The sequence below is a fragment of the Cherax quadricarinatus genome, chromosome 61 (assembly GCF_038502225.1).
Source record: "Cherax quadricarinatus isolate ZL_2023a chromosome 61, ASM3850222v1, whole genome shotgun sequence".
Lineage (NCBI taxonomy): Eukaryota > Metazoa > Arthropoda > Malacostraca > Decapoda > Parastacidae > Cherax > Cherax quadricarinatus.
Window position 1 is genome coordinate 6,830,572 of NC_091352.1, and position 27,413 is coordinate 6,857,984.

A 27,413-nucleotide genomic window follows, 5' to 3' on the forward strand; every position below is an offset into this window, starting at 1 on the left:
AATACATTTATTTAGGTTAAAAACTGATGTTGATGAGATGGTTGTTTGTTATGATAGTTGACGTCACTTCCGGCAGTGGTGGTGGTGGCTGACACCTCTCACTACCACCACTCTTATTATTATTATTACCCTGCTTAGCCTCCCTCCTCTCTCTTCTATTAAACCTTCCTCTTCTACAATGAAGATTTCACTGTACGTATTGGCAGACAGTTATGTTAAAAAAATTTAAGCTTTAGCTTAAATACACAGGTCAGTTTACTCTTAAGGCTCTAAGGTGGTTGTATTATTATAATAATGGGGAGCGCTAAACCCGTAGGGATTATACAGCGCCTGTGGAGGGGGGATGGAAGGTATTCAGACTTAATTCAGGGAACTGGAGCACATATTCAATTCCCTAGATCAAGAGCCCCTCATCAGCGTCAAGGAACCTCCCTTGAGGGGGTTGTATAAAACGTGATTTATACAACCTATACAATCAAGGACACGAGTTATATATACGTTAAGTTATGTGAAAGAACGTAAGCACTACAGTAGGCCTATACACAACAGTAGGCCTACTGGCCCATGCTAATGGTAGTAGTAGAGGCAATTCTTCTTTGCTATGTAATAGTGGAGGTTAATGTTTTAAGGACTTGTGCCTTTATTCTGTTTAATAGAGATTAAAGGCAGTTTGCCTGGAAGGACTTGGTTTGGGATTCACTACGTGGACATCATTGAATCTCGTCAGGTGGTTGGTGGAGGATCAGTGTTGTAGAGTAGTGTGGTAATAGAAGTCATATTAGAGGTATCTCTGTCCATAACAAGAAACTAAGAACAGTAGTTTAAATAACCTGTCCACAAAGGTTCCCCACCATGGACCTTAATCTTCGAGTGCTCCCTAGGGATTTAATCAACAAGATTCAACTCTGCGTTAACTTTAACTGTTTCTCTCTCGACAACAGGCTCTACAGACAAACATATGGCATGTGTATGGGCTTCCATCAGCACCAATTTGGCATACTTGTACTTGGAGCACTTAGAAACTGAATGCTTAGCCACCATCATCATATGGTTAAGATATTTGTATGACATCCTCATAATCATTCCCAAACATTCTGATATGCAAAATCTACAGAAAAGGCTCAGTGCAGTTGAATCAGCCATCCAGTTCACACTTGAAGAGTCCAGTGACAAATTACTGGTCCTTGACGTCCTCACCCACAAAGTAGGTAACACCCTAAAATTCCAGGTCTTCAGGAAGCCTACAAACAATAATGATTTTGGATTAGCACTTCTATTCCAGTCAAGATACTAAGACCACACAAGGCATCATCACCAACTTTTATGCCGAGTTTTCAGCCCTGGGGTCTCTTTATGAGGAATGTGCATACATACACCAAACTTTCACTGAGCTACATTTTCCTTTCTTTTTGTCATACTGTAAGAAAAGAGCTCTTTAAATCAATTCTCCATGCACTAACACCACTGTAAACAAAGTTATATTCCTTCCCAACAGCCAAGTTGCCTTGAGCCTCTCCAAAGTGGAACAACTTGAACCAGTCAATGCACAGGTTTACATAATTCCTTGTAGAGGCTGTGACAAGGTAGCTGTTGTTGAAGCAGCACGAAGCTTAGAAACATCCGAGTGAACACATCACTGCATGCAGAAGCAACGACTTGAACAGTGCATGTGTTCAACACCTGACTACCAACCATTTGATTAGATTCAGCAACATGTGCCTAGTGATTAAAGCACCAAATTTTCACAGGCAAAAATGCCTTGATCATCACAAATCTCTATTTCAGGCATTATTAAAAAGAAGAAAGGCAACTTCGTCATCTCTGAGGTATTAACACGAGTCCTCCTTAAAAACAGTAAATCCCACCGTTACATAGTAACCCTGACTACTACTTTTAGCATGGGCCAGTATACCAGCCTTGCCTCAATCCAGGACAGAATGTTTTCCAATACTGTATGCTACCACTTTTTTTTTTATGCCTTTCTAGAAAAACTGTCAAAAGCCATGTTCAGACTTTGATGTATTGGAATTACTTTTGTCAAGCTAAATTTGTAGTGCATCCATTATTATTGATTCCAATAATTTGTCTAATTTTGAGGTCATGCTGATGAGGCATTGATTTGCAACTTATTCCATTTTGGAGAGGAAAAGAAGGTAACATTGCTTTACTTAAGTGTGGATATACAGTGTGGTAGGCATCATATGTATACACTTTCATAAAGTCATCATGCAGATAATGAGAACACTCCCTATAAATCATTGTTTTAAACATAAAATACTGAAATATGTATGGGTTACTCACATAACTTATGTGTCCTAGGCAGTGATAAGGCTCAAGTATGGAAGATAGAAGAGTTGATACCCCTCCTGCATGTGCTTAATGGCACTCAAGAGTTTGGGGATAGTGGGCACATCCATGCCACAAAGCTTATGCTTAATAAGGTTGAAAATGTTCTCTGTTTGGATCAAAGTCCTGTAAGTTACCAGGCCAGTCATTAAAGATCAAAATTTCACGATCTAAATATTTATCCAGCCACTTGTGTTTTTTGGCAGTATGGCAAGGGGCATTGTCTTGCATATAAAAGTTTCCCTACACTTCTCGAGACAGTCAGCAAATAGTCTCCTAAGGGCGTACTTATGCACATGCATATTTGTGATGCCTACTGTAGATGAATGGATTAATTTTACTCACCTTGCTTTATTTGTATTAACAGAAGGATGTTTGGCATTATATGGAGCACGTTGTATTGGTGGATGCGTCCACTGATCAAGTGGGTACTAAGACGTACCACCAGATTGTGTGAGCTACAACGTATATGCTATGGCGAATACAAAGGAGCTCAAAGGACTTGTGGTGTTGGTGGGTGAAAATGAATATTTTCTTTACATATACATGTACTCTGCAGGATATACATTATATTTTTAACAAAGTATAATTTGCTATTAGTGAAACTAATTTTCCAAGAAGTGTTTTATGTTTGTAACCTGGCCTCCATTTCTTACCACCTGTATTTAAGAGGTTTCTCCAGGTGTTAAGCATAATTAGCATACCTTGACAGATACTGTGCATACAAGGACCTTCAACTACAGTAAATCATTGAGGAGGTATGTTTCAGAATTCTCGCTCAAGCACAGTCGCACTCCAGAGATCCAAAAGTGTGTCAAATATATGGACAGCAAATGCCAAGAATGCACCCTGAAGCGTGACCTCATCTACTATGCTGTATTTGCTATTGTCAGGATCAAAATGATCAACACAAAGATTCACAAAAGGTAATGGGCTAGTGTAGCTTTATTTGCATTTAGTGTTTTATTCCTTTATAGTCTATGTTATTATTATTAATTTTAAATACACCAGTTACCTCCCACTGAAATAGGGAGAACCAATGAGAGGAAACGAGTTTAAACATTCAGTTAAAATTGTCACATGCATTCACATACATCTCTTATTTTTTAAGAAATGATTACTATTGCATATCATATCATATATCATGTACATGTATAACAATGACTACTGATGTTAACCCTTAAACGTTCACATGCGTAGTACTCCAAAAGTAGATCTACGGTTTTTTTACAGATTTTCAAATATAACAAAAAATAAAAAGTAGATCAAAGTTTTTTTTACACGCTTTCAAATGTAAAAAAAAATAAGATTACATTGTTTACATACTTTCAAATGTCAAAAAAATGTAGATCTATGTTTGGACAGTTTAAGGGTTAAATAGTAGTTTGTAAATTTATAATTTCCCTTGATCTGTAACTAAGAGTTTGTTCAGGAAGACAGTTCAAATGTACACTTTCATATTTTTCATCACAAAGAAATAGTAAACGTATTTCGCTGCTTATTAGACACTTTTTTTTTTTTTTCAATAAAATGTCTCCAAAAACCACCCTGTGTTCTATAAACTGAAGGTCAGTGATGGGAGCTATAAGTTTGGGGCGTGGGGTGAGCTGTAGCTCTCCCAGTTACGTCCGATGCCGAGCCATTGAAACTAAGACAAGTCTCATAACCACTTCTTATAAGCTGCAAAATACAGTAGTTTTAAGGATATCAAAATTAAATGTATCACTGCCATGTCTTTTAAGAAGAATTACATACTGTATACAGTATATACGTATATATATCATATGTGCAGTGTAAACACATAATGTCGGCATTTTTCATGTCCTGTAAATATTTAAATCATAAATACATTAAATGCTGTTACTACCCATCTGGTAATGTGATATAACAAAGTGACTTGTAATGAAATTTCTGAAAGACAACCCTCCCAACACTGAGTATATAAGGGAGGCCCCAATATATAAGCAATCCAGCCAGTGCCTACACCAAATAATGGATGGGAATATTGCAGTTTAGTGAATCATATGAATTGCAGTACACATGTATTTCTGAAAAAAAAAACCAGCTAAGGAATAAGTAATAGTGACTTTTTTTTTTTTAGTTGCCTTGCCTGGGTAGGAATCAACTTATTTATAATAAAAAAAAAAGTTATTCAGATGGAGGATCAAGCCTCCACCACGTCTTGCGGTGAATGACCCACATGGGTTTAGTGTTTTATCGTGAAAATAAAATAAATAATAGCTGTACAGACTATTGCTGTATGACCCTTGTAGGTTTAGCACTTCTTTTTGATTATAATAGCAATAATATACAGAATATTGCTGTATGACCCTTGTAGGTTTAGCATTTCTTTTTCATTATAATAATAATAGTATACAGAATATTGCTGTATGACCCTTGTAGGTTTAACGCTTCTTTTTTATTATAATAATACAGCCTCTCCTCACTTAACGATGCACTCGTTTACCGATGCCTTGGACTTACGATGGGCTCTGACCAGTATTCATACCTAAGTAATGTATATTAAAACTGATTTCCTATATTCTGTTTATTTCAGTATAAAGCACACTACTGTATAAACATTTAAAACTAAACCAGAAATGTTATAAATGGCACAAAAGTGACAGTAAAACAATATCCAAGATGGCTGACACAAACTCACTATAATTATAGTATGCTTCTCACCTAGTGACGAATTTGTTTAACGATGTGGTCTCAGGAACAAACTCAATCGATAAGTGAGGAGAGGCTGTATACAGAATATTGCTTATTTATTTATTTCATTTATTTATTTATAAATGGTTGATGTGGTAATAATAATACTGTATACAGTATGTTAGCACATGGAATTGCTGTTTCCCAAGATATTATTCTAGGTAATCTTCACAGATTCACAGACATCTTAGGGGAATGCCTAACTCAAATCTGGGGCTATCGACAGTTAACTGCTGAAATAGAAATTATACGCAGAGAGATGTTTGACTCGACAATTCCAAGCCACGAGGAGAAGTTGCAAAGGCTTTGGGCTGCCTTAATGCCAGGAGTCATACTTGAGGTTAGCTATTTTATATATTGTATAGTAGTAGTTTCAGTATGCAGTATCATTTTTGTTTTGTTTTACTTTCTTCTATATATTACATATGTTAAATTTTACATGTGACAAATCATTTGTTAGACAATTTTATTTGTTTATTTTTGGGTTTGTTTTCCTTACAGACAAGGATAACGAAGCAGTGGCAAATCATTGGTTTTCAAGGTGATGACCCACAGACTGACTTTCGTGGCATGGGGATCCTTGGTTTAGAAAATTTGCTGTGAGTTCTGGAAATAGACCAACAGTATTAACATAACCCTGTGTATGAGCATATTTGTAGAAAGGCTTAGAATTGTAATCTTGCTCTGATGACAGTGATATTAATACACCTGATTAATATTTTTCAGTTTTGGTTGAAATACAGTGGACCCCCGACTTACGATATTAATCCGTTCAAGAGAGCACATCGTAAGATGAAATTATCATAAGTCGAATTAATTTTCCCCATAAGAAATAATGGAAATCAAATTAATCCGTTCAAGACACCCAAAAGTATGAAAAAAAAATTTTACCACATGAAATATACATTTTCCTACACACAACAAGAAGGATACATGCACAATATATATTGTGCATGTACTAGTGTAGTTAATGAAGAATAAATGACACCTTTATTGAAGATGTGGTGGTGAGTGATGATAAGATATTCTAGGTAAGACCCCGAGGGGTGAGCAGGGAAGACTGGACAGACGAAGACTAGATCTTGAGAGGAGTGTCCTTAGTCTTAGAGAAAGAGCCAGGGCTTGACCCAGCAGCAGAGCTGAATGTGAAGGAGTCTGCAGGAAGGAGCTTGCGAGTCAGGATATGCGAGCAGGCTTGATTGATGACTCGGGAGCACTGCTGTGTGCATCTCATCAGCGCGTGGTGTTGACTGGCTTGTGATTGGTGGAGACTGGCGCGAGGCGAGAGGCGGGCTAGAGGCGGCAGCTAGTGATGACGTGACTTCTTGTGTGATCATACCATGTAGTGTTGGAGCCGTTTGTGATTTTTTTATATGCTGATTTTTAGAGCAGGACAAGTTTTACCCTGTGCTGTTTGTCGTTGCCTAGGTCTTCTAGTAAGGCGTTGGTGGTCTGTAGGTCAGTTCCTGGTGCAACAGTGTACTTGACGTGGCCATCTCGTATGCTGTATATAGCTTGGCCTGCATGCAGGATGCAGCAGTCTGGTATGCATGTGTACAGGGCGATAGGTGCTGTGGGTCTGAGGTTCAGGTCTGCTCCTGTTGTTTCTAGTGGATGTGGAGTTTCTTGTAGACGACTCACAGGTGGAAGTATTTTAGCTTTTTTTGCCATTGGTGACTGAGATGGAGATGCGAGGTGTAGGTCGGCAGAGGTGGTGGCGGTCTCGGGTAGATCAGGTGAGGCTGCTGATTGGTCAGTGGCTATGGTGGAGTTGTTGTTGTTGTTATGTTTGTTGTATCTTGCATTGTGTCTTTTGTTGTGGTTATTGGAGTGGTAATATTTCCTGATGCTTGGGTGAGCTTGATTATGTCAGCAGAAGGTGGAGAGTCTGGGAAGGTGAATGCCAGCATGTTATTTAGTCTGAAAAGTTCATTGATGGTAGTGTTGAAGGAGCCTGGTGCTGTCATGTTGTGCATGTGAGCAAACAGTAGGCAGTACTGTATTTTTGTTGAGTCACATGCTGGTGTGGAGATAGTGGTGGTGGAGTGCTGGGCTGATTTCAGGAGTTTGGTGGTGTCAGCCTGCAGTTTGGCGATAGCAGCAAACGTGGGTGATCTGGATGGAGACTTCTTCTGATCTGCTTCTATGTTCTTTTTGATGATTTCACGACGGGTGGGACATTTAGCTGCGAGAGTGTGGTGGTTATTCTTGCAGTTTAGACACTTGAGAGTAGCAGTGGAAGAGCATGTCCTGGAGTCGTGGCCCTCATTACCACAGGTGGAACAGAATTTCTTGTCTTTTGAGGGGCAGTCTTTTGATGAGTGGAGGTAAGAAAAACAGGTCCAGCATTGAGTGACGTGGTGGTAACGTTCAGCTTCAATGTGGCAAGCGCTGATGAAGTAATAGTAGATGGCTAGTCCCTCAGCCATAGCTTGGGAAGCCATTGTGACGCCAGTAAAGGTGATCTTGAGCATTGAAGAGGCTGTGGGAATCTTGTTAATGTTTTCCACGGTGGCCCATGGGTTCTGGTCTTCGACAGATTGTTTGAGGTCTTCGATGGTCTGAGATGTAATCAGTTTGTCCAGGCACTTCAGAAAGACAGTCCTCTTATCCCTTAAGGCTGGAGAGGACATGATTCTGTAGCCACGTTCTTCTAGTGTAGTCAGGGCAGATGCAGTCAGTAGTTTCTCGGCCTCCACATCGTCCTCGCAGACGATAATGAAGGATTCTTGAAGAGAAAGGATCGTGTTGACCTTGATGTTCAAGCCCTTGACAGCCACTGCAAGGGCAAGCTTGGTGGAGTCGTTGATCAAACCGCTGGAAGGTTTAATCTTGACTCTGTTGGAGCAACTCATCTTGAGCTCTTGAGGTGGGTAATCGGCGAGGTAGAGGTTCCCCTCCCCAACGGGGATCACAGGGACACTACTTGAGGAGCGACTGTGACTTGCCAGTAGCAAGGCCAGCAGTGCAATGTGAGTGATGAGATGCTGTTTGTGTCCTGGGAGTGCCTTTTTCTCCTGAGTAATGTAGGTCCTGCTTGGCATTTTCTTCCAGAACATGCCTTATCACACTATGCCACTACAATTCTTAAATCTCTCACACCAACCTTTGCTGGCCTTAAATTCACCATATGAGCACTAGTTCCAGGCATTTTTTTCCTGTTCACCTGGGTGTTAGTTAACTGGTGTGGGTCACATCCTTGGGGGACAAGATTAAGGACCCCAATGGAAATAAGTTAGACAGTCCTCGATGATACACTGACTTTCTTGGGTTATCCTGGGTGGTTAACCCTCTGGGGTTAATTGTTTCTCAGTATTCTCGATAAGCCACACCAACAACACTTTCCACATCTTCAAGTAGTACAGCTGACCATGGTGCAGCAGCAGCTGACTGTGGTATGATAGTATTTCGATAATATTTCTCACCCTTTTTACCACAGGGTTGGCACTAGAAGCTTTCTTTGGGTACATGGTGGCTTATTTAGCAGTTACAAGCACTAAAAACACTGGAATAATACAAAATTTATTGAATGTATGCGTGCAACCATCTGCCCCGGCTTGTAAACAATGTCACACTAGCTCAGCTGAGGCGCTCAGGCCAGATGGACCAGACGGCTGCATTCAGGACGAATGATGTAAGTCGAGTTTTTCAACGTAGGTTGGGGTCAAATTTTCATGCTGACAAGCATTGTAAGTCGGTTTTATCGTAGGTTGAGGCCATCGTAAGTCGGGGCTCCACTATATACATTGTATCTTAGAATCCTGTGTAATTTGGAGAATTGCAGTTATACAGCAATACCTTGCATAGTACAGTTAATGAATGTCAAAAAATTTTGTACTTTTCAGTACCGTACTGATCAAGGTATTATTATAATGTTTTAATGTAATGCATTCCAGCAATACGATTAAATGCTTTGGATCGCAAAAATATTTAGCTGTTTGCTTAGTACAAATCAATTCACACGAAACTCTTGCACACACTTGCAAATAAAGAAATGACAAAATATAAAAACAAAAAATAGTAGTACTAAAGATTTTTATTACAGTTGTAAATACTGTACAATACATACGATAAAGAAAAAAAAATTTATTTTGAAAAATAGTTGAACATCATAGTTTACACAGTTTTTTCTTTTTATCAGTATACATATGTTTATAGAGTCGAATATAATTTTGTTATGCCTGTCTAACTCGAATGTCTTCACGTTCATCATAAAGTCACAAGCATCTTCTGCTTTCGCAGTTAACATTGATAGTTCATCCAATGTGAATTCTTTCGTAGGCGCAGCATTTTCTTCTTGATTTTCCTTTGTTTCTTCATATAAACATTGCTAATCCATTTCCACAAGTATTGCATCATCAAGATCATCAGAATGTGAGTCAATGTATTGATGCACATTTTCACAGTTCAAAGCTTTTAATCTGAGATGATCTTTCCCAAGTTGCACAACATCTTCACAAACAGTTTCAACATAGGATTCAAAACCGGCAAAATCATTGGAGCAATGCGACAAAAGAAATTGCCAAACAGCTCTCACGTCGCTTGCACTTCAAGCCACGATTCACTTATGTTTTCAGTTGCATTTTGGATATTGTAACCTTTCCAAAATTCATTTAAACTTATGGCATTTTCTCCTGTTGTTACTTTTATGGATTGTGCAAAAGTATGTCTTAAATAATAGGCCATAAATGTAGCAACGACACCCTGATCCTTTGGCTGCAATAATGATGTTGTGTTCGGTAGCAGTAAAATTACCCTGACATTTTCATTCAAGTCAGACAGTAAGTAGGATGACCTGGTGCACTGTCCAATTACAAAATTTTTTAATCTGTCATTACCTTTTCAATAATGTTGAATTGCAGAGCAAAAATAATTTGCAAACCAATCTTCAAACAGTTGTCTTGTTACCTAGACTTTCTTATCTGACTGCCATAAAATGGGAAGAGCATTTTTTGAATAAGATTTAAGAGCCCTTGAATTTTCTGTTCTGTACACCAGCATCGGCTTTAATTTAAAATCTCCAGATGCATATCCACAAAATAAAAGTATTAAACAATCTCTGGAGACTTTATCGTCTGGTTGTGATAACTTTTTCCACCAAATAAGTGCATGACGGCATCTTCTTCCATAGCAAACCCATTTCATCTACATTAAAAATTTGCTCGTCTTTGTAGCCATTTTCTTCAATCAGTATTTTTAGATCATTGGGAAATCTTTCATTCGTCTCACTGTCTGCACTGGCACTTTGACCAGTAATTCAAACACTGTGGGGTCCCATACACTTTTTAAAGTGGTAAAACCAGCCATGACTTGCCAAAAATTTTCCCCTTCATTACCATTTTTTTTGTTTTGACATTTAATAGAGACTTGTAGCTTTAACTTGAATCATTATCTGACTTAATGGCATTCTTTTCTGGCTGCAGTCGTCATTCCATAACATTAAGAGACATTCCATGTTTATTTCAGAACTATGATTTTTAACAATTGCTTTTGAGATATAAGATACTGTAGCCATTCCATGTCTTCTTATTTTATTTTTATTCCTTGTATGCTTCATTCATTTTAGCATACGATGTACCATCTTCATATTTTATAATTTCTAGTTTTTCATCTCATATTAACTATTTGTTTACTAGAATGCTCCACCCTCACTGCTTGGAGTCTGAAGCGATACTGATGATCACATAGCACTAGTCCAGTATCAGTGCTTAATGCAATGAAATGAAATTTATATTACTAAATTTCTTAAGTTATAAACCATATGATATCAAAACCTCAACAAGTCGGTCGTCTCCCACCGAGGCAGGGTGACCCAAAAAAAGAAAGAAAATCCCCAAAAAGAAAATACTTTCATCATCATTCAACACTTTCACCACACTCACACATTATCACTGCTTTTGCAGAGGTGCTCAGAATATAACAGTTTAGAAGCATATACGTATAGAGATACACAAACATATCCCTCCAAACTGCCAATATCCCAAACCCCTCCTTTAAAGTGCAGGCATTGTACTTCCCATTTCCAGGACTCAAGTCCGACTATATGAAAATAACCGGTTTCCCTGAATCCCTTCACTAAATATTACCCTGCTCACACTCCAACAGATCGTCAGGTCCCAAGTATCATTCGTCTCCATTCACTCCTATCTAACACGCTCATGCACGCTTGCTGGAAGTCCAAGCCCCTCACCCACAAAACCTCCTTTACCCCCTCTTTCCAACCCTTTCGAGGACGACCCCTACCCCTCTTTCCTTCCCCTATAGATTTATATGCTTTCCATGTCATTCTACTTTGATCCATTCTCTCTAAATGACCAAACCACCTCAACAACCCCTCTTCTGCCCTCTGACTAATGCTTTTATTAACCCTTTGAGGGTCGACAGGCCCTCTCCGAAACTCGTTCTCAGGGTCGGCCAAATTTAAAAAAAAAAAAAATTATTTTCTCTTATGAAAAGATAGAGAATCTTTTCCCGATCATAAAGACACCAAAAGTTTGAAATTTGATAGAAAACTTACGGAATTATGCTCTCGCAAAGTTAGCGGTCTCGGCGATGTTTACGCATCGGCGATTTTGCCTACTTTGAGCCCCATTTTCGGCCAATTTCACTGTACTAGTCGACAAAAAACATGAATATTTCGCTAGAACTCCATTTTTTCTATCGAATGGGTGCAAGAAACCACTCATTTATGAAATTCAACTATCCAGTACAGTGGTCAGAATTTAGCAATTTTGCCAATTTCACACAAATTTCAAAAGATGCCAATTTCCGAATAGGGTCCAGAATAAACAAGAAAGACATTCCTGGCACTAAAATGACATTTCCTCTAGTCATTAGTCATGTCTCAAGGCCCCTCTTATATTCTTTTGCTTTCCACTTTGAATTCTTATTTTCACAAAAAATATAAGATTTACTGTTATGCAGACTACTGCATTAGTGTAAAAAATGGTATAAATATTATTGGTGCACTTGTGAAAGAATATTAGACTCACCAGTTGACGTGTATTGCACGCTTGGCACGATTTGTTTACTTTTGAAGTTTGGTAAAAATCGAACATTTCTGCTACTTTGAGCTCAATTTCAAGGCACCTTTCTTTGTAAAACCAGTCAAAATCATCTCAATTTCTGTAATATGTCTTCCATTCTATAAAATGAGACCAAGAAAACTAGAATACAACAATAAATACCATACGAAAATACACTGCAAAGTCGCTGATTTATTAAAAAAAAATGGTAAAAGTTTTTTTTTCTCATTATGCACTGTGTGCTGCAGGATTTTTTTTAGACTGTGCACACTGACCACATAGACCCATTCTTTCATATGAAGGCCTACCAGCTTTCTCCCACTAGATTTGAGGCCGCTAGAATTTATGAGTACTAGTACGTCAAAAACCCCTACGCGTAAGACGTACTAGTATGACGAAAACCCTCAAAGGGTTAACTCCACACCTTCTCCTAATTTCCACACTCCGAATTTTCTGCATAATATTTACACCACACATTGCCCTTAGACAGGACATCTCCACTGCCTCCAACCGTCTCCTCGCTGCTGCATTTACCACCCAAGCTTCACATCCATATAAGAGTGTTGGTACTACTATACTTTCATACATTCCCTTCTTTGCCTCCATAGATAACGTTTTTTGACTCCACATATACCTCAACGCACCACTCACCTTTTTTCCCTCATCAATTCTATGATTAACCTCATCCTTCATAAATCCATCCGCCGACACGTCAACTCCCAAGTATCTGAAAACATTCACTTCTTCCATACTCCTCCTCCCCAATTTGATATCCAATTTTTCTTTATCTAAATCATTTGATACCCTCATCACCTTACTCTTTTCTATGTTCACTTTCAACTTTCTACCTTTACACACATTCTCAAACTCATCCACTAACCTTTGCAATTTTTCTTTAGAATCTCCCATAAGCACAGTATCATCAGCAAAAAGTAACTGTGTCAATTCCCCCAAAAAAAAAAAACCTGTACTGTTCAAAATCGTACTGTGCAAGATATTACTGTATCTTGATTCCCTTTTTTATCTGGGCTTCTTTATGAAATAACCATGATTATATATTGTCTGGAGTAACTTAAATGTCCCCAATACATGGTGGTTGTAAAGGGTCAAAAAATCTTGACCTTGTTTGTTATATATACTTAACTTCAAAATTACCCAAATTAATGTGGTATGTTTTCTTTCCTGAAGGTTTTTTGCAGAACAGTATCCAACTGCTGCCCGGCACGTTTTAGCACGTTCGCAGCATCCTCAGTATGGGTGAGTAGATGACATCAGCCACAAGAGCTATGCTTCTCTCTATACTTTTATCTACTTTATTCTTTTATCAGCTTTATCCTTCTGAATACTGAATGCCTATTTTTTATTTTTAAATTGTATTACTTTTAAATGTTAAATGAACTTTTAAATGTTAAGGAAGAAACAGAGGCAGTAATTTCATGCACTGGTCAGGGAGGTATACCATCTTTTAGGAGTGAAGAAGAGCAGAATGTAAGTGTGGGGGAGGTACGTGAGGCATTACGTAAAATGAAAGGGGGTAAAGCAGCTGGAACTGATGGGATCATGACAGAAATGTTAAAAGCAGGGGGAGATATAGTGTTGGAGTGGTTGGTACTTTTGTTTAATAAAAGTATGAAAGAGGGGAAGGTACCTAGGGATTGGCGGAGAGCATGTATAGTCCCTTTATATAAAGGGAAAGGGGACAAAAGAGAGTGTAAAAATTATAGAGGAATAAGCTTACTGAGTATACCAGGAAAAGTGTACGGTAGGGTTATAATTGAAAGAATTAGAGGCAAGACAGAATGTAGGATTGCGGATGAGCAAGGATGTTTCAGAGTGGGTAGGGGATGTGTAGATCAAGTGTTTACATTGAAGCATATATGTGAACAGTATTTAGATAGAGGTAGGGAAGTTTTTATTGCATTTATGGATTTAGAAAAGGCATATGATAGAGTGGATAGAGGAGCAATGTGGCAGATGTTGCAAGTATATGGAATAGGTGGTAAGTTAATAAATGCTGTAAAGAGTTTTTATGAGGATAGTGAGGCTCAGGTTAGGGTGTGTAGAAGAGAGGGAGACTACTTCCCGGTAAAAGTAGGTCTTAGACAGGGATGTGTAATGTCACCATGGTTGTTTAATATATTTATAGATGGGGTTGTAAAGGAAGTAAATGCTAGGGTGTTCGGGAGAGGGGTGGGATTAAATTTTGGGGAATCAAATTCAAAATGGGAATTGACACAGTTACTTTTTGCTGATGATACTGTGCTTATGGGAGATTCTAAAGAAAAATTGCAAAGGTTAGTGGATGAGTTTGGGAATGTGTGTAAAGGTAGAAAGTTGAAAGTGAACATAGAAAAGAGTAAGGTGATGAGCGTGTCAAATGATTTAGATAAAGAAAAATTGGATATCAGATTGGGGAGGAGGAGTATGGAAGAAGTGAATGTTTTCAGATACTTGGGAGTTGACGTGTCGGCGGATGGATTTATGAAGGATGAGGTTAATCATAGAATTGATGAGGGAAAAAAGGTGAGTGGTGCGTTGAGGTATATGTGGAGTCAAAAAACGTTATCTATGGAGGCAAAGAAGGGAATGTATGAAAGTATAGTAGTACCAACACTCTTATATGGGTGTGAAGCTTGGGTGGTAAATGCAGCAGCGAGGAGACGGTTGGAGGCAGTGGAGATGTCCTGTTTAAGGGGAATGTGTGGTGTAAATATTATGCAGAAAATTCGGAGTGTGGAAATTAGGAGAAGGTGTGGAGTTAATAAAAGTATTAGTCAGAGGGCAGAAGAGGGGTTGTTAAGGTGGTTTGGTCATTTAGAGAGAATGGATCAAAGTAGAATGACATGGAAAGCATATAAATCTATAGGGGAAGGAAGGCGGGGTAGGGGTCGTCCTCGAAAGGGTTGGAAAGAGGGGGTAAAGGAGGTTTTGTGGGCAAGGGGCTTGGACTTCCAGCAAGCGTGCGTGAGCGTGTTAGATAGGAGTGAATGGAGACGAATGGTACTTGGGACCTGACGATCTGTTGAAGTGTGAGCAGGGTAATATTTAGTGAAGGGATTCAGGGAAACCTGTTATTTTCATATAGTCGGACTTGAGTCCTGGAAATGGGAAGTACAATGCCTGCACTTTAAAGGAGGGGTTTGGGATATTGGCAGTTTGGAGGGATATGTTGTGTATCTTTATGTGTGTATGCTTCTAGACTGTTGTATTCTGAGCACCTCTGCAAAAACAGTGATAATGTGCGAGTGTGGTGAAAGTGTTGAATGATGATGAAAGTATTTTCTTTTTGGGGATTTTCTTTCTTTTTTTTTTGGGTCACCCTGCCTCGGAGGGAGACGGCCGACTTGTTGAAAAAAAAAAAAAAAATTACTTTCAGACTCTTGATGCCTAAGAATTGAATCTACCCTCCACTTCCTTTGATCGAATCTTATTTCCTCATATTTCCCAGGCACTGTATGACCCTACTGGTTTAATGCTCTCCCATAAATGCAATAATAAAAATTCACTTTCTGCATAATAGCTTAATGCAGAATACTGCTCACAATCCTGCATAGCCCATGAGGATAACCTTCAAGCTGGCTTCATGCTAAGCAAGTATGGTTTCCTCTGATTCACCTCTTTAATAGTAGTAGGAAAATGTTTTATTAATACACGTACTTTAATTTGACCCACTACTTGAGTGCATTCTGGTCTTCATTTCAAAGTTATTTTATGGGATCCACTGTTCATGGGTGTTGTATATAATTACCAAACTCAGATGCTTTCCAAGCTACACACAACTGCTTACAACTCGCTGCCTGTGCTGTGAGATGAATTCTGGCCTGCCTTTACATTAATCAAGAACATTCATATAAATTGTACTGTATTTTTACTATTGACTGAACCACTTTCCCAGTTTCATTTGGGCAATTACTTAATTCATTTCCAGATTTTAGGTGACACACAATTCATTGATAATTACAAAGGCTTCAAAATTTATACCATTTGCAAACATTTCCCCCCAAACTGTTTTAGATACAGTACATTATTTTTATTTTTATTAACACATCAGCCAATTCTCACCAAGGCAGAGTGGCCCGAAGAGAAAAAAAACTTTCATCATCATTCACTCCATCACTGTCTTGCCAGAGGCATACGTACACTACAGTTATAAAACTGGAACATTATCACCCCTCCTTCAGAGTGCAAACACTGTACTTCCCATCTCCAGGACTCAAGTCTGGCCTGCCGGTTTCCCTGAATCCCTTTATAAATGTTACTGTGCTCACACTCCAACAGCACGTCAAGTATTAAAAACCATTTGTCTCCATTCACTCCTATCAAACACGCTCATGCATGCTTGCTGGAAGTCCAAGCCCCTCACACACAAAACCTCCTTTACCCCCTCCTTCCAACCTTTCTTAGGCCGACCCCTACCCCGCCTTCCCTCCACCACAGATTTATACACTATCGAAGTCATTCTACTTCGTTTCACTCTCTCTACATGTCCGAACCACCTCAACAACCCCTCCTCAGCCCTCTGGATAATAGTTTTGGTAATCCCGCACCTCGTCTCCACAGACTCCTAAGTGCACCACTCAGCCTTTTCCGCACATCAGTTCTATGATTCACCTCATCCTTCATAGACCCATCTGCTGACACGTCCACTCCTAATTAAGAACATAAGAACATAAGAAAGAAGGAACACTGCAACAGGCCCACTGACCTATGTGGAGCAGGTGCATGTCCCCCCCCTTGGATTAGACTAATGAGACCCCCCCAGATTAGCCCAATGACCCACCCAGTCTGGTCACCTCCACTCAAGGAAGGAGCACGGCACCAGACCCAGCAGCACAAGCTAGTCAGGTCCAACTCACACCCACCCACACCCACTCGTGTATTTATCTAACCTATTTTTAAAACTACACAACGTTTTAACCTGAATAACTGTACTCGGGAGTTTGTTCCACTCATCCACAATCTGAATACTTTCACCTCCTCCATACTCTCTCCCTCCAATCTGATGTCCAATCTTTCATTATCTAATCTTTTATCTACTAGATTTTTTTTTTTCCAACAAGTCAGCCATCTCCCACCAAGACAGGGTGACCCAAAAAGAGAGAAAATCCCCAAAAAGAAAATACTTTCATCATCATTCAACACTTTCACCTTACTCACACATAATCACTGTCTTTGTAGAGGTATCCAGATACAACAGTTTAGAAGCATATATAACATACCCCTCCAAACTGCCAATATCCCAAACCCCTCCTTTAACCCTTAAACTGTCCAAACGTAGATCTACGTCCACGTGCGGGGGGGTTCTGAACATAGATCTAAGTTTTTTTTTTTACATGCTTTCAAATGGGGAAAATCAAGGTCGAAGTGCAAACGTAGATCTACGTTTGGACAGTTTAAGGGTTAAAGTGCAGGCATTGTACTTCCCATTTCCAGTACTCAAGTCTAGCTATATAAAAATAACCGGTTTCCCTGAATCCCCTCACTAGATATACATACAAAAATGGGTACAATATCTATTTTGGTGTCAAATTTTTCTTATTTATAACAGCCTAGCTGTAAGTGGTAGCATGTGCATGTCTATCACACATGCTACTCAGTCAGGATCGAGCCTCCAACACTCCTTCATTTTCCAGAGGAAGCCCCTTGGTGTGGCAATTGGTATCTTGATCTGTGGAATCAAACCTCTTGTCCCCTTCCTCAGGTCAAATCTAAATACCCTGCAACTCCATTTGGCCTCTTATTGGGGAAATTTCCCCCCTTGTGAAATTCACTTCACACCTTGTTCTAACTCAGAGTTTGGTAATAGTGGTGCTGTCATGAAATGGGAATTGGTATTTAGCTACTGTACTAGTGATAATACACTACAATACTGTAGTGACATTTACTAGATCAGAGCTTGTTTCCACACATGCATGCACACACTTTCTTCTCAACAGCAAAACATACAGCAATCGCTTTTGCTGAAAGTAATTGATGATATAGTTGCACACTGGTCATCTGTATTTATTTTTCAAACAATTAATAACTTTTTATTTGTTATATGTTATATTAGCAGTTTGGAGGGATATGTTGTGTATCTTTATACGTATATGCTTCTAAGCTGTTGTGTTCTGAGCACCTCTGCAAAAACAGTGATTGTGTGTGAGTGTGGTGAAAGTGTTGAATGATGATGAAAGTATTCTCTTTTTGGGGATTTTCTTTCTTTTTTGGGTTACCCTGCCTCGGTGGGAGACGGTCAACTTGTTAAAAAAAAAAAAAATGTACAGTATAGCCCCTTTTATGCTTTTGTTTATGTGACTACAAAAACAGATTACTTGATAACTATTCATTCATGCAAGTGGTATTTGAGTGAGCTAGGACTTGTACAGTATCTTAACCCTTTGAGGGTTTTCGTCATACTAGTACGTCTTACGCGTAGGGGTTTTTGACGTACTAGTACTCATAAATTCTAGCGGCCTCAAATCTAGTGGGAGAAAGCTGGTAGGCCTTCATATGAAAGAATGGGTCTATGTGGTCAGTGTGCACAGTCTAAAAAAAATCCTGCAGCACACAGTGCATAATGAGAAAAAAAAAACTTTGACCATTTTTTTTTAATAAATCAGCGACTTTGCAGTGTATTTTCGTATGGTATTTATTGTTGTATTCTAGTTTTCTTGGTCTCATTTTATAGAATGGAAGACATATTACAGAAATTGAGATGATTTTGACTGGTTTTACAAAGAAAGGTGCCTTGAAATTGAGCTCAAAGTAGCAGAAATGTTCGATTTTTACCAAACTTCAAAAGTAAACAAATCGTGCCAAGCGTGCAATACACATCAACTGGTGAGTCTAATATTCTTTCACAAGTGCACCAATAATATTTATACCATTTTTTACACTAATGCAGTAGTCTGCATAACAGTAAATCTTATATTTTTTGTGAAAATAAAAATTCAAACTGGAAAGCAAAAGAATATAAGAGGGGCCTTGAGACGTGACTAATGACTAGAGGAAATGTCATTTTAGTGCCAGGAATGTCTTTCTTGTTTATTCTGGACCCTATTCGGAAATTGGCATCTTTTGAAATTTGTGTGAAATTGGCAAAATTGCTAAATTCTGACCACTGTACTGGATAGTTGAATTTCATAAATGAGTGGTTTCTTGCACCCATTCGATAGAAAAAATGGAGTTCTAGCGAAATATTCATGTTTTTTGTCGACTAGTACAGTGAAATTGGCCGAAAATGGGGCTCAAAGTGGGCAAAATCGCCGATGCGTAAACATCGCCGAGACCGCTAACTTTGCGAGAGCATAATTCCGTAAGTTTTCTATCAAATTTCAAACTTTTGGTGTCTTTATGATCGGGAAAAGATTCTCTATCTTTTCATAAGAGAAAATAATTTTTTTTTTTTTTTAAATTTGGCCGACCCTGAGAACGAGTTTCGGAGAGGGCCTGTCGACCCTCAAAGGGTTAAAACTGAAAAATGTCAGTTAACCGTGATTCTAGTTGAAAGTATATTGGATTCTGTAATGAGCATTCACCATGGTACACCATAGCTGGTGTTGTATTTAACATACCGTATGTGATGGTAAAATTATGTCAATATTTAATTGCTTCAAAATAATTTTTTAAAGATTTAAGACTTGTGAATTGAATGAAAGAAATCATAGTTGAACTTGAATCCTGCAGGTGGGAAATACAATGTTTGCACTTTGAATGAGGGGTGACGCTGTTACAGTTTGGATGGTCATTGAAATTGTGATGTCTGCACACTCCTGGCTAGACATCTGTTGAGTGAATGGAATGAATGATAGGAAACGTGTTTCTTTTTTTTTTTTTTTTTTACCTAGATGGGACACATCTCGTGTTAAAACATTTTCATTGTATTTGTGTCTCTCCGACTATCCGTCTAATAATTTATGGCATTGAAATTTTCCAGGTACTCCTTCGCCATTGTTGGCATCAATATCACCCATATGGCTTATAGCCTTCTTCAAAGTGGTGATGCAAAGATTCACTTCTACAATGCATCTAAGAGGTTTCCAGAAGTACGGGCATTCCATCAGTTCTACTGCTACCTTTTTTTCTCTTTCGATGAACTCTGGCGCCAAGAGAAACCTCGGGATATGATGGAATTCTCTCGTGTTAGAGACAAGTTTGAGAGGCAGGTAAAACAAAAGCTTAAAAATCCTACAGCCTATTTTAAGTGTAACTTTGTACTCGAGAATATTTAATTTAAACTTGTATAATTGCTAATATATAGAATTGATTTTGTTAGAAATATTTGGACAGTCAGAAATATTACTCCATCAGAATACAGTATCCTATAATGATATATAATAAAATGACCTTGTTACCTGGTACTTATAAGGATGTTGACTGAAAGTGAATTACTGTATGTATAAGAACAAGGGATTTTATAAGGAACTTTTATAAAAAAAATCAACATTTTTTTAATAGGTTCCCAATGAATATTAACAGCAGTTGAATAAATTTAATCGTAGAAAACATGAATATAAATATTTCTATATGAAAAAGTAATAATAAATAAAGTATGCTGGGAAAAATTATACAATAATTTTATAAACTTTCTTACCAAGTATTAGTATGGTATTGTACATCAATAATTTTGTGTAAGGAGACTGCCACTTGAAGAGCGAGACAGAATTAAAGTTAAGATATTCTTATCAATAATATGATTTAATGGATTTTAATTTATTTTTATATAAAAAATACTACATTCTGGAATGTGTGACATCTCCAAAGTTCCTGTCTGTGAGTTAGGAACTGATCAAAGTTTCCTTATTAACATCTTTTAGTATTGATGTTTTGTCATACATTGATTAACTTTGCATGTTAAAAAAAAATGTTTGTCATTTGAAAGGGTTATTCTTCAGAGTACAATTATTACCAAATATCGTATGTGTTTATTCATATTTAATGATCATTTAGCTTAAGAACACTTTTTCAGTATTATGTTTAAAAGGAGTTAAGTGAAGGAGGAGCATAGTTTTAACACCTGATGTGAACTAATCGGTAGTAAAGAATATCATTTGTTATAAATGCCATGTATAACCATGTGCTGTAGGGCATAAATTTATTTTTTTAAGCAATTTTTTTTAATGGTACATAGGACTCCACAATAATGAGCAGTAATGGTGACATGATCTTTCTGTAATTTTTATAAGGATCCTGTAACAAAATATTAAGAAAATTATATAAATAAATTGTTACAGACAGATGGACAAATACAATTTTGTAGATTTATAAACACTGGTGTTCTCAAGTCATATTTTCATATGCACTACTTGGTGTGAATTCTCCAATTAATTTTTGTTACAGATTATGATGTGGCTTAAGTCTGTGTGTGGATTTGATATTTTATATAGTATTTTTAGATAATGAAGTGCCATTAAACTCTTAAATCTACATTTGATGATGGACATGCTGTTTGAGTAAGGTAAAAACTAACCTAAAGTTTTCTGGGATGCTCTCTACTGGGTAACACTTCCTCTTTATATTTTTAAATGTAATTGCAGAAGAGTTTCCAAGGAAAGAAAGAGAGCTAGAGAGAGAGAGCGCACAAACAAGTGTGAGTATAGGAGCGCAAGAGAGACCATGACGCAAGATAGCGTAGAAAAACAAGTAGTGAAACTATTCTATGCTGCTGGTATAGATGAAAGGGTAACATGTTTAATTTTTATGAAAATTAAATATTGGATAGTCGGTCCCAAAAATTTGAAATTTTTGGGTTCACAGAACATAATCATCCAATGCTTTTACTGTGTTACTGATGCAGGTCTTAGATGATGACCCACCATTGGAGCTTTTGGTCATCTGACCGAGGCCTTCTGCTGGCTTACCAGTCTACCCCTTTAAAAATTATGTTCATAGTTATAACCATTTGTATAGAGATAACGAAGTTTAAGGCATGAATGGGAGTGGGAATTGAGAGTAGCAGGTAAACAAACCATGAAACAGGTGAGGTTTGAATCCATGGCAAGTGTCTTAAAACTCCTGGTATTAAGAGAAAGTATCCAGAAAGGTGTATCAATGGGAAAGTCCCTTATAGACTTCAGACATGGGGAGAAAGTGTACAAATACATTTCACTCATGTTTAGTCTAACATACAAATCTACATAAGAAAATGAATGGGATAGGAAATTAATAGAACATTTACTAATTAACAAAAAAAAAGTATTGCTTATTTTATTAGTAATATTAAGCAACAGTGAGAGGGACAATAAAACTGATAAATTAATAAATGTATAGAGATATGAAAAAAGTTATGAGTACTGATTTCAGTCACATACAATAAGTGATTATAATTTATAGCTGTTTTATATTATGTTTATTCAAGTATAATGAAAACAGTAGATAACTGAAAGGCCAGGAATCTTTTTATAAGTGTTAGAATTTGGGAAGATAACACATGACATACTGAGCAATTGATTTAATGGGTTAATATGGAAGGGAGGATGTGGTGTCCAATAAGGCCAGTTTTTTAAATCTAAATGATGATTGTTTTTCCAGAATTATATTACAGTAATTTTGGGTTTAACAGACGTTGTCCATTAAATCCGAAAATTTATGTAATCGACTGCAGTAGTAGTGGACAATTCTGAATTTAATGGACTCTGTTGTTTCTGGATGTTGTCCATCCGTAGACTTATCTGGTAAATCGAGAATCCGTTTAATTAGGGTGTTGCAGTAATTGTATAAGCTTTGTGTGTGTGCGCATGCGCGTGTGTGTGTGCGTATGCGCATGTGTGTGTGCGTGCATACTCACCTAGTTGTGGTTGTGGGGGTCGAGTCACAGCTCCTGGCCCTGCCTCTTCAACTGGCCGCTACCTGGTCACTGGTCACTCTTCACACTTCGTGAGCTTTATCATACCTCTTGTTAAAGCTATGTATGGAACCTGCCTCCAGTACATCACTACCCAGGCTATTCCACTTCCTGACAACTCTGTGATTGAAGAAATACTTCCTAACATCCTTATGGTTCATCTAAGTCTTCAGCTTCCAACTGTGACCCCTTGTTGCTGTGTCCAATCTCTGGAACATTCTGTCTCTGTCCACCTTGTCTATACCTCTCAGTATTTTATGTCATTATCATATGCCCCTTAACTCTCCTGTCTTCCAGTGTCATCAGGTTGTGCGTGCGCACGTGCGCGTACGTGTGCGTGCATGTGTGTGTGTGTGTGTGTGTGTGTGTGTGTGTGTGTGTGTGTGTGTGTGTGTGTGGTGTGTGTGGTGTGTGTGGTGTGTGTGTGTGTGTGTGTGTGTGTGTGTGTGTGTGTGTGTGTGTGTGTGTGTGTGTGTAACAGTAGCTACGTTGATCATTTTCTTCCTGATTGGTCTTTATCGATGCCTTTACAGTATACTATTGAGACTTACAACTAATTACAAAATACAAAATAGAAAATGGATGAAGGAAAATGCTTCATACTGATGGTTATGGAAGGTACTGAAGTGATAAACATAGCTTTGCCACTTTGATTAAATAAAAGCTGACTGAATTGTAGGTCTACTGGTAATTAGGAAGCGAAATATTGGACACAGGAATTTATGCATTTTGGATCAGTGATACAAGTGAACTGTTACATTTGGTCTGTCTAGAGGCTATTCCATTATAGTAATTTTACCAAAGATAATTCGAGAGGAAGCAGTTTTTCAGAGGTATAGGCTTCAAAATTAAATATTTTTGTGTATGCAATTTTAATTATTATTACCATTATTCAGAGTAATTGTAACATTGGTATTATTCTTATTTAAGGCCCTGTATATGGTTTACTAAGTTTTAAAAATAAAATAATGCTGTAACCTGGGCAGTCTGGTAAGAATTGTTCCAAAGATATACATACATGAACCCAGTAACAAGAAATAATTTAATATTAAATTCATATTCTTAATATTAAGAGTAAGAAGATAATCACAAGACATTGAAAGGCTTGTAAATGGCTTAACATTTTAATATTAAGATTTCCTAGCACATGCATAGCAATAAAATGTTAATATAGTGATCTGATTTATGGTAATCATGATCATTAGATTGATTACCAGTGTTACATGTGCTTAATGAGGGATTATGAAAACTCATTGCTTGACAATATTTTAAGGAAGTCACTACCTGCAGCTGAAACATAACTGTGAATTTTGGTTGGTTCTTTTATCACAGACCTAACAAGCACATGCAGTCATCAATTACTTGTAGAGCAACTATGTCCTTAAGGTATATTGTAAAAATTTTGCCCTAATGAAAATTTCATTTGGGGAAAATAGACAAAACAAAGAATGTTAAGTAAGGATGGTTGTGTTTGCATTTCAAAGTGTGCAAGAATTACAAGACACCCATAGTTCATTGCAGCTTGTTTAAAGTTGATGGTTCTGTACTATGGTACAGTATTTATGCAAATATCCAGATAAACAGAGCACTAATAGAAGTATTCATGGGTAATCCCATTTTTGTGATACCATTCCCCTCCATTATTCTAAGATGCCATTTCTATCACCCTGTATGTTATATAAATACACTGGACCTCTAACTCAAGCTTGTCTTTCTTCAAAGTTGATAAATTGAATCCATTCTACATTACTATTAGATGCACTAGTATATTATTCTTACATATATAAGTTTTGTACTTAATGCTCTTTAAATCTTTATTGTATTTAGATATGAATGTTTTATATTTTTATATATTCAAGCCTATCGGTCTTCTTCCTCAGACCGAACCTAATTACCCCCCAATCTCCCCTCCCCTATCCCATCCTCCCCATCCTCCCCTTTTTCCTTTCCTCCTCCTCCTCCCCACTCCTCCCTTTTGCCCTTCCTCTTTTTGTCCTTTGGGATTTCTCCCACAGGCACGCTAGTTCCTAGGTAGAGGAAAGGACACCGGGGTCGATCCCATTCCGTTGAGGTTTTTTGGCGGTGGCGTAGTTTGCCGTGGAATCTGGATTGCCTAGGGATGTCCCGATCCCTCTCCGGTATCCCGGAGTAGCTTTGGGTGTCTTTTGGGCGACGGGTGTATCTCTGGAAGCCACCTTTCGGATTCCGGGGGTGGTGGCTGAAGGAGGTATGCTTTGTGGCGGATATCCGGCCGCCCTCTCTTTTGTCCACCGAGGTAGCTCGGCAGATGTGAGGTTGCTATCCCAGATTGCTGGTTTACTGGCATGAAGGGTAGGGTATGGCACGGGTTCCATGCTGCATCTGCGCTACTAGCGGTGTCGAGTCCTCTTGGGCGCGGAGGGAGATTTCTGGCCCTTTCATTCCTCCTAGGAACTATCCCTCCCCGGTCCCCCCTTTTTTTTTCTTTTTTTTATTTTTATTTTCTTTTCTTCTTTCTTTTTTTTTCTTAAAAACAAAAAGAAAGAAGTAACCTAACCATGGCAGCCCTAGTCCATGAACCTTTTACCCCCGGGCCCCTTCTTGATACCGCACCCCGTTCTGACCCCGCCTCGTCTTTGGACCACTCTTCAGACATTCCTCATGCCTCTGTACCTATTGCCGGTGCTGTTTCCTCACCTGCTTCAGGTACTGAGGCCTCGACTGACTCCTTCGATTTATCAGACCTTCGCTCTCCTCTGACTATGCTTCCGGCCTCTCCCTCTACGGTGCGGCAATTTTCAAATCGCCGACCCGTTCCACGTCGGACCAACTCTGGTCCCACGCCTAAACGTCAACGACAATTACCTGCTGATGATACTTCTCCACCTTCACCTTCTCGTTCTTCTCAGAAAAGATCGACACGTCCTTCACTACCTTTCCACGCTCAGTTTCAGACTGAACAGTGGACTAAATTCTTCACTTTGCGACCAACTTCCTCTACTGCCTATCTTTCTGACCATAGTATTGGCAAGGCACTCCTACGCCATGTTGGTAAAGATATTTCTTTTCATGCTCTTAAGAGCGGTACGCGCATCATTACCGTACAGAATGCTACCCAGGCTCGTGAGCTCTCTCGTCTTTCCCATATAGATACTGTTCCTGTCACCCTTGAAAAACATCATTCCCTCAATTCTTGTAGTGGTACCGTTATTCTGCCCCATACCATAGTTCAACAAAATTTCCAGACATGCGGCACCGACATTCTAGAACAGCTGGAACTCCAAGATCTCCCAATCCTCAAGGTAGACACTTACGTTCTTCCTGCCCGTGGGCGGAGACGATACCCTAGCAATGTGGCTCGTTTAACTTTTGACAGCCGAGAACTCCCATCCTCAGTTTATATAGCAGGACATCGGTTACAAGTTCGAAAGGTGATCCCTACACCACAACAGTGTAGAAATTGCTGGCGATTTGGCCATCCAGCGAAATATTGCAGATCTATCGCCGAATGCCCAGTCTGTGGTGCCGATGACCATTCTAATACGTCTTGCAATCGATCTCCCTCTTGCCTTAACTGTCATGAGGCTCACCCTTCGTACTCTCGCCGTTGTCAGGTCTATTTAAACGAGCGGGAAATCCGTTACCTCAAAGAGACAGAAGGTCTCCCTTATGCCATGGCAGTTTCTCATCTCCGCCTCCAAGGGAGACTCCCACGTGTTTCTTATTCCCGTGTTTCAAAACGTCCCCCCACTTCTGGTATCCCATCTTCTACACCCACCTCTGTGGTTACCTCTCCCATAATCACTCCTGTATCTAATCCTTTTGCTGTCCTCGGCTCAGACGTCCCTACTTCAACACCTCAGTCTAATCTCGCTTCTTCGAGTTCTCTCTTACAAGCCTCAGTATCGACGAGACCTCGTACGACACCTCTTCCCAATCGTCCCTCTACTTCTCAAAAGTCAAAAAAAGGTCCGGTAACACCTCCTACCCATCTTCCACCTCCTCATTTTACCCTCCCTGTCTCTGTCCCTAGTTCTTCCCCTCTCACTGGCTCAGTTACAAGTGCAGAGGTTCACCCTCCTCCTCGTAATGTACCTTCCTCCCCTGTTCCCTCCCAAGTTTCTTCCTCTTCTGCCACCTCCCAGGTTCCTGTCTCTTCTGTCCCCTGCCACGCTTCTCCAGTTCCCTCCACCCTTTCGCCCCCCCCTACCTTGGTACAGTCCAATACAGTTCCAATCTTTACTCATCCTCCCCCTACCATTCCCAATATTGTCTCCCATACGACATCTCTGAATTCTGAAACACTTGAAGCAATCTCTGAATATATTGCAGAGACCAAACCATCAATGGACACTGATCCACCTTCCGCTCTTTCTCTCTCCTCTGCTCCATCTGCGCAACTCCTTTCTTCACAGCGCACCGTTCCTTCGCTGCTTGAACATTTTCCACTGCCTCCGCATGTGGACTTTTCTAACCCTCCTAGTCCGTAGGAACCCTTACCTGCGGATTTCAAGTATCTTTAT

The 27,413-nt window shown here is 38.9% G+C and overlaps 1 protein-coding gene and 1 long non-coding RNA gene across 3 annotated transcripts; one reads left to right on the forward strand and one right to left on the reverse strand.

Moving 5' to 3' along the window:
* Window positions 1–72: 72 nt before the first annotated feature.
* Window positions 73–21,120, forward strand: LOC128699403 (ELMO domain-containing protein 2). Of its 2 annotated transcripts, none has more exons than XM_070098191.1 (7): window positions 73–192; window positions 2,714–2,859; window positions 3,116–3,272; window positions 5,236–5,401; window positions 5,563–5,660; window positions 13,275–13,343; window positions 20,005–21,120. In XM_070098191.1, exons 1-7 carry the CDS (start codon window positions 179–181, stop codon window positions 20,297–20,299), a joined length of 945 nt encoding a protein of 314 aa, XP_069954292.1. In that variant the 5' UTR covers window positions 73–178; the 3' UTR covers window positions 20,300–21,120. The 2 variants fall into 2 exon arrangements, with proteins under 2 accessions (XP_069954292.1, XP_069954293.1); XM_070098192.1 differs by having other exon boundaries at window positions 104–249.
* On the reverse strand, window positions 10,168–13,255 carry LOC138854499 (uncharacterized). Its single transcript, XR_011393698.1, has 2 exons — window positions 13,052–13,255; window positions 10,168–10,835 (listed from the first exon to the last, which is right to left on the reverse strand). It is a non-coding gene; the product is annotated as an uncharacterized lncRNA (long non-coding RNA).
* Window positions 21,121–27,413: the final 6,293 nt, after the last annotated feature.

Bases quoted from the DNA above. Each gene is read 5' to 3' on its own strand.
- LOC128699403 (XM_070098191.1), top strand. The intron at 5,402-5,562 runs GTTAGCTATTTT...TTTTCCTTACAG, and splicing joins TGCCAGGAGTCATACTTGAG to ACAAGGATAACGAAGCAGTG. The intron at 5,661-13,274 runs GTGAGTTCTGGA...TCTTTCCTGAAG, and splicing joins CTTGGTTTAGAAAATTTGCT to GTTTTTTGCAGAACAGTATC.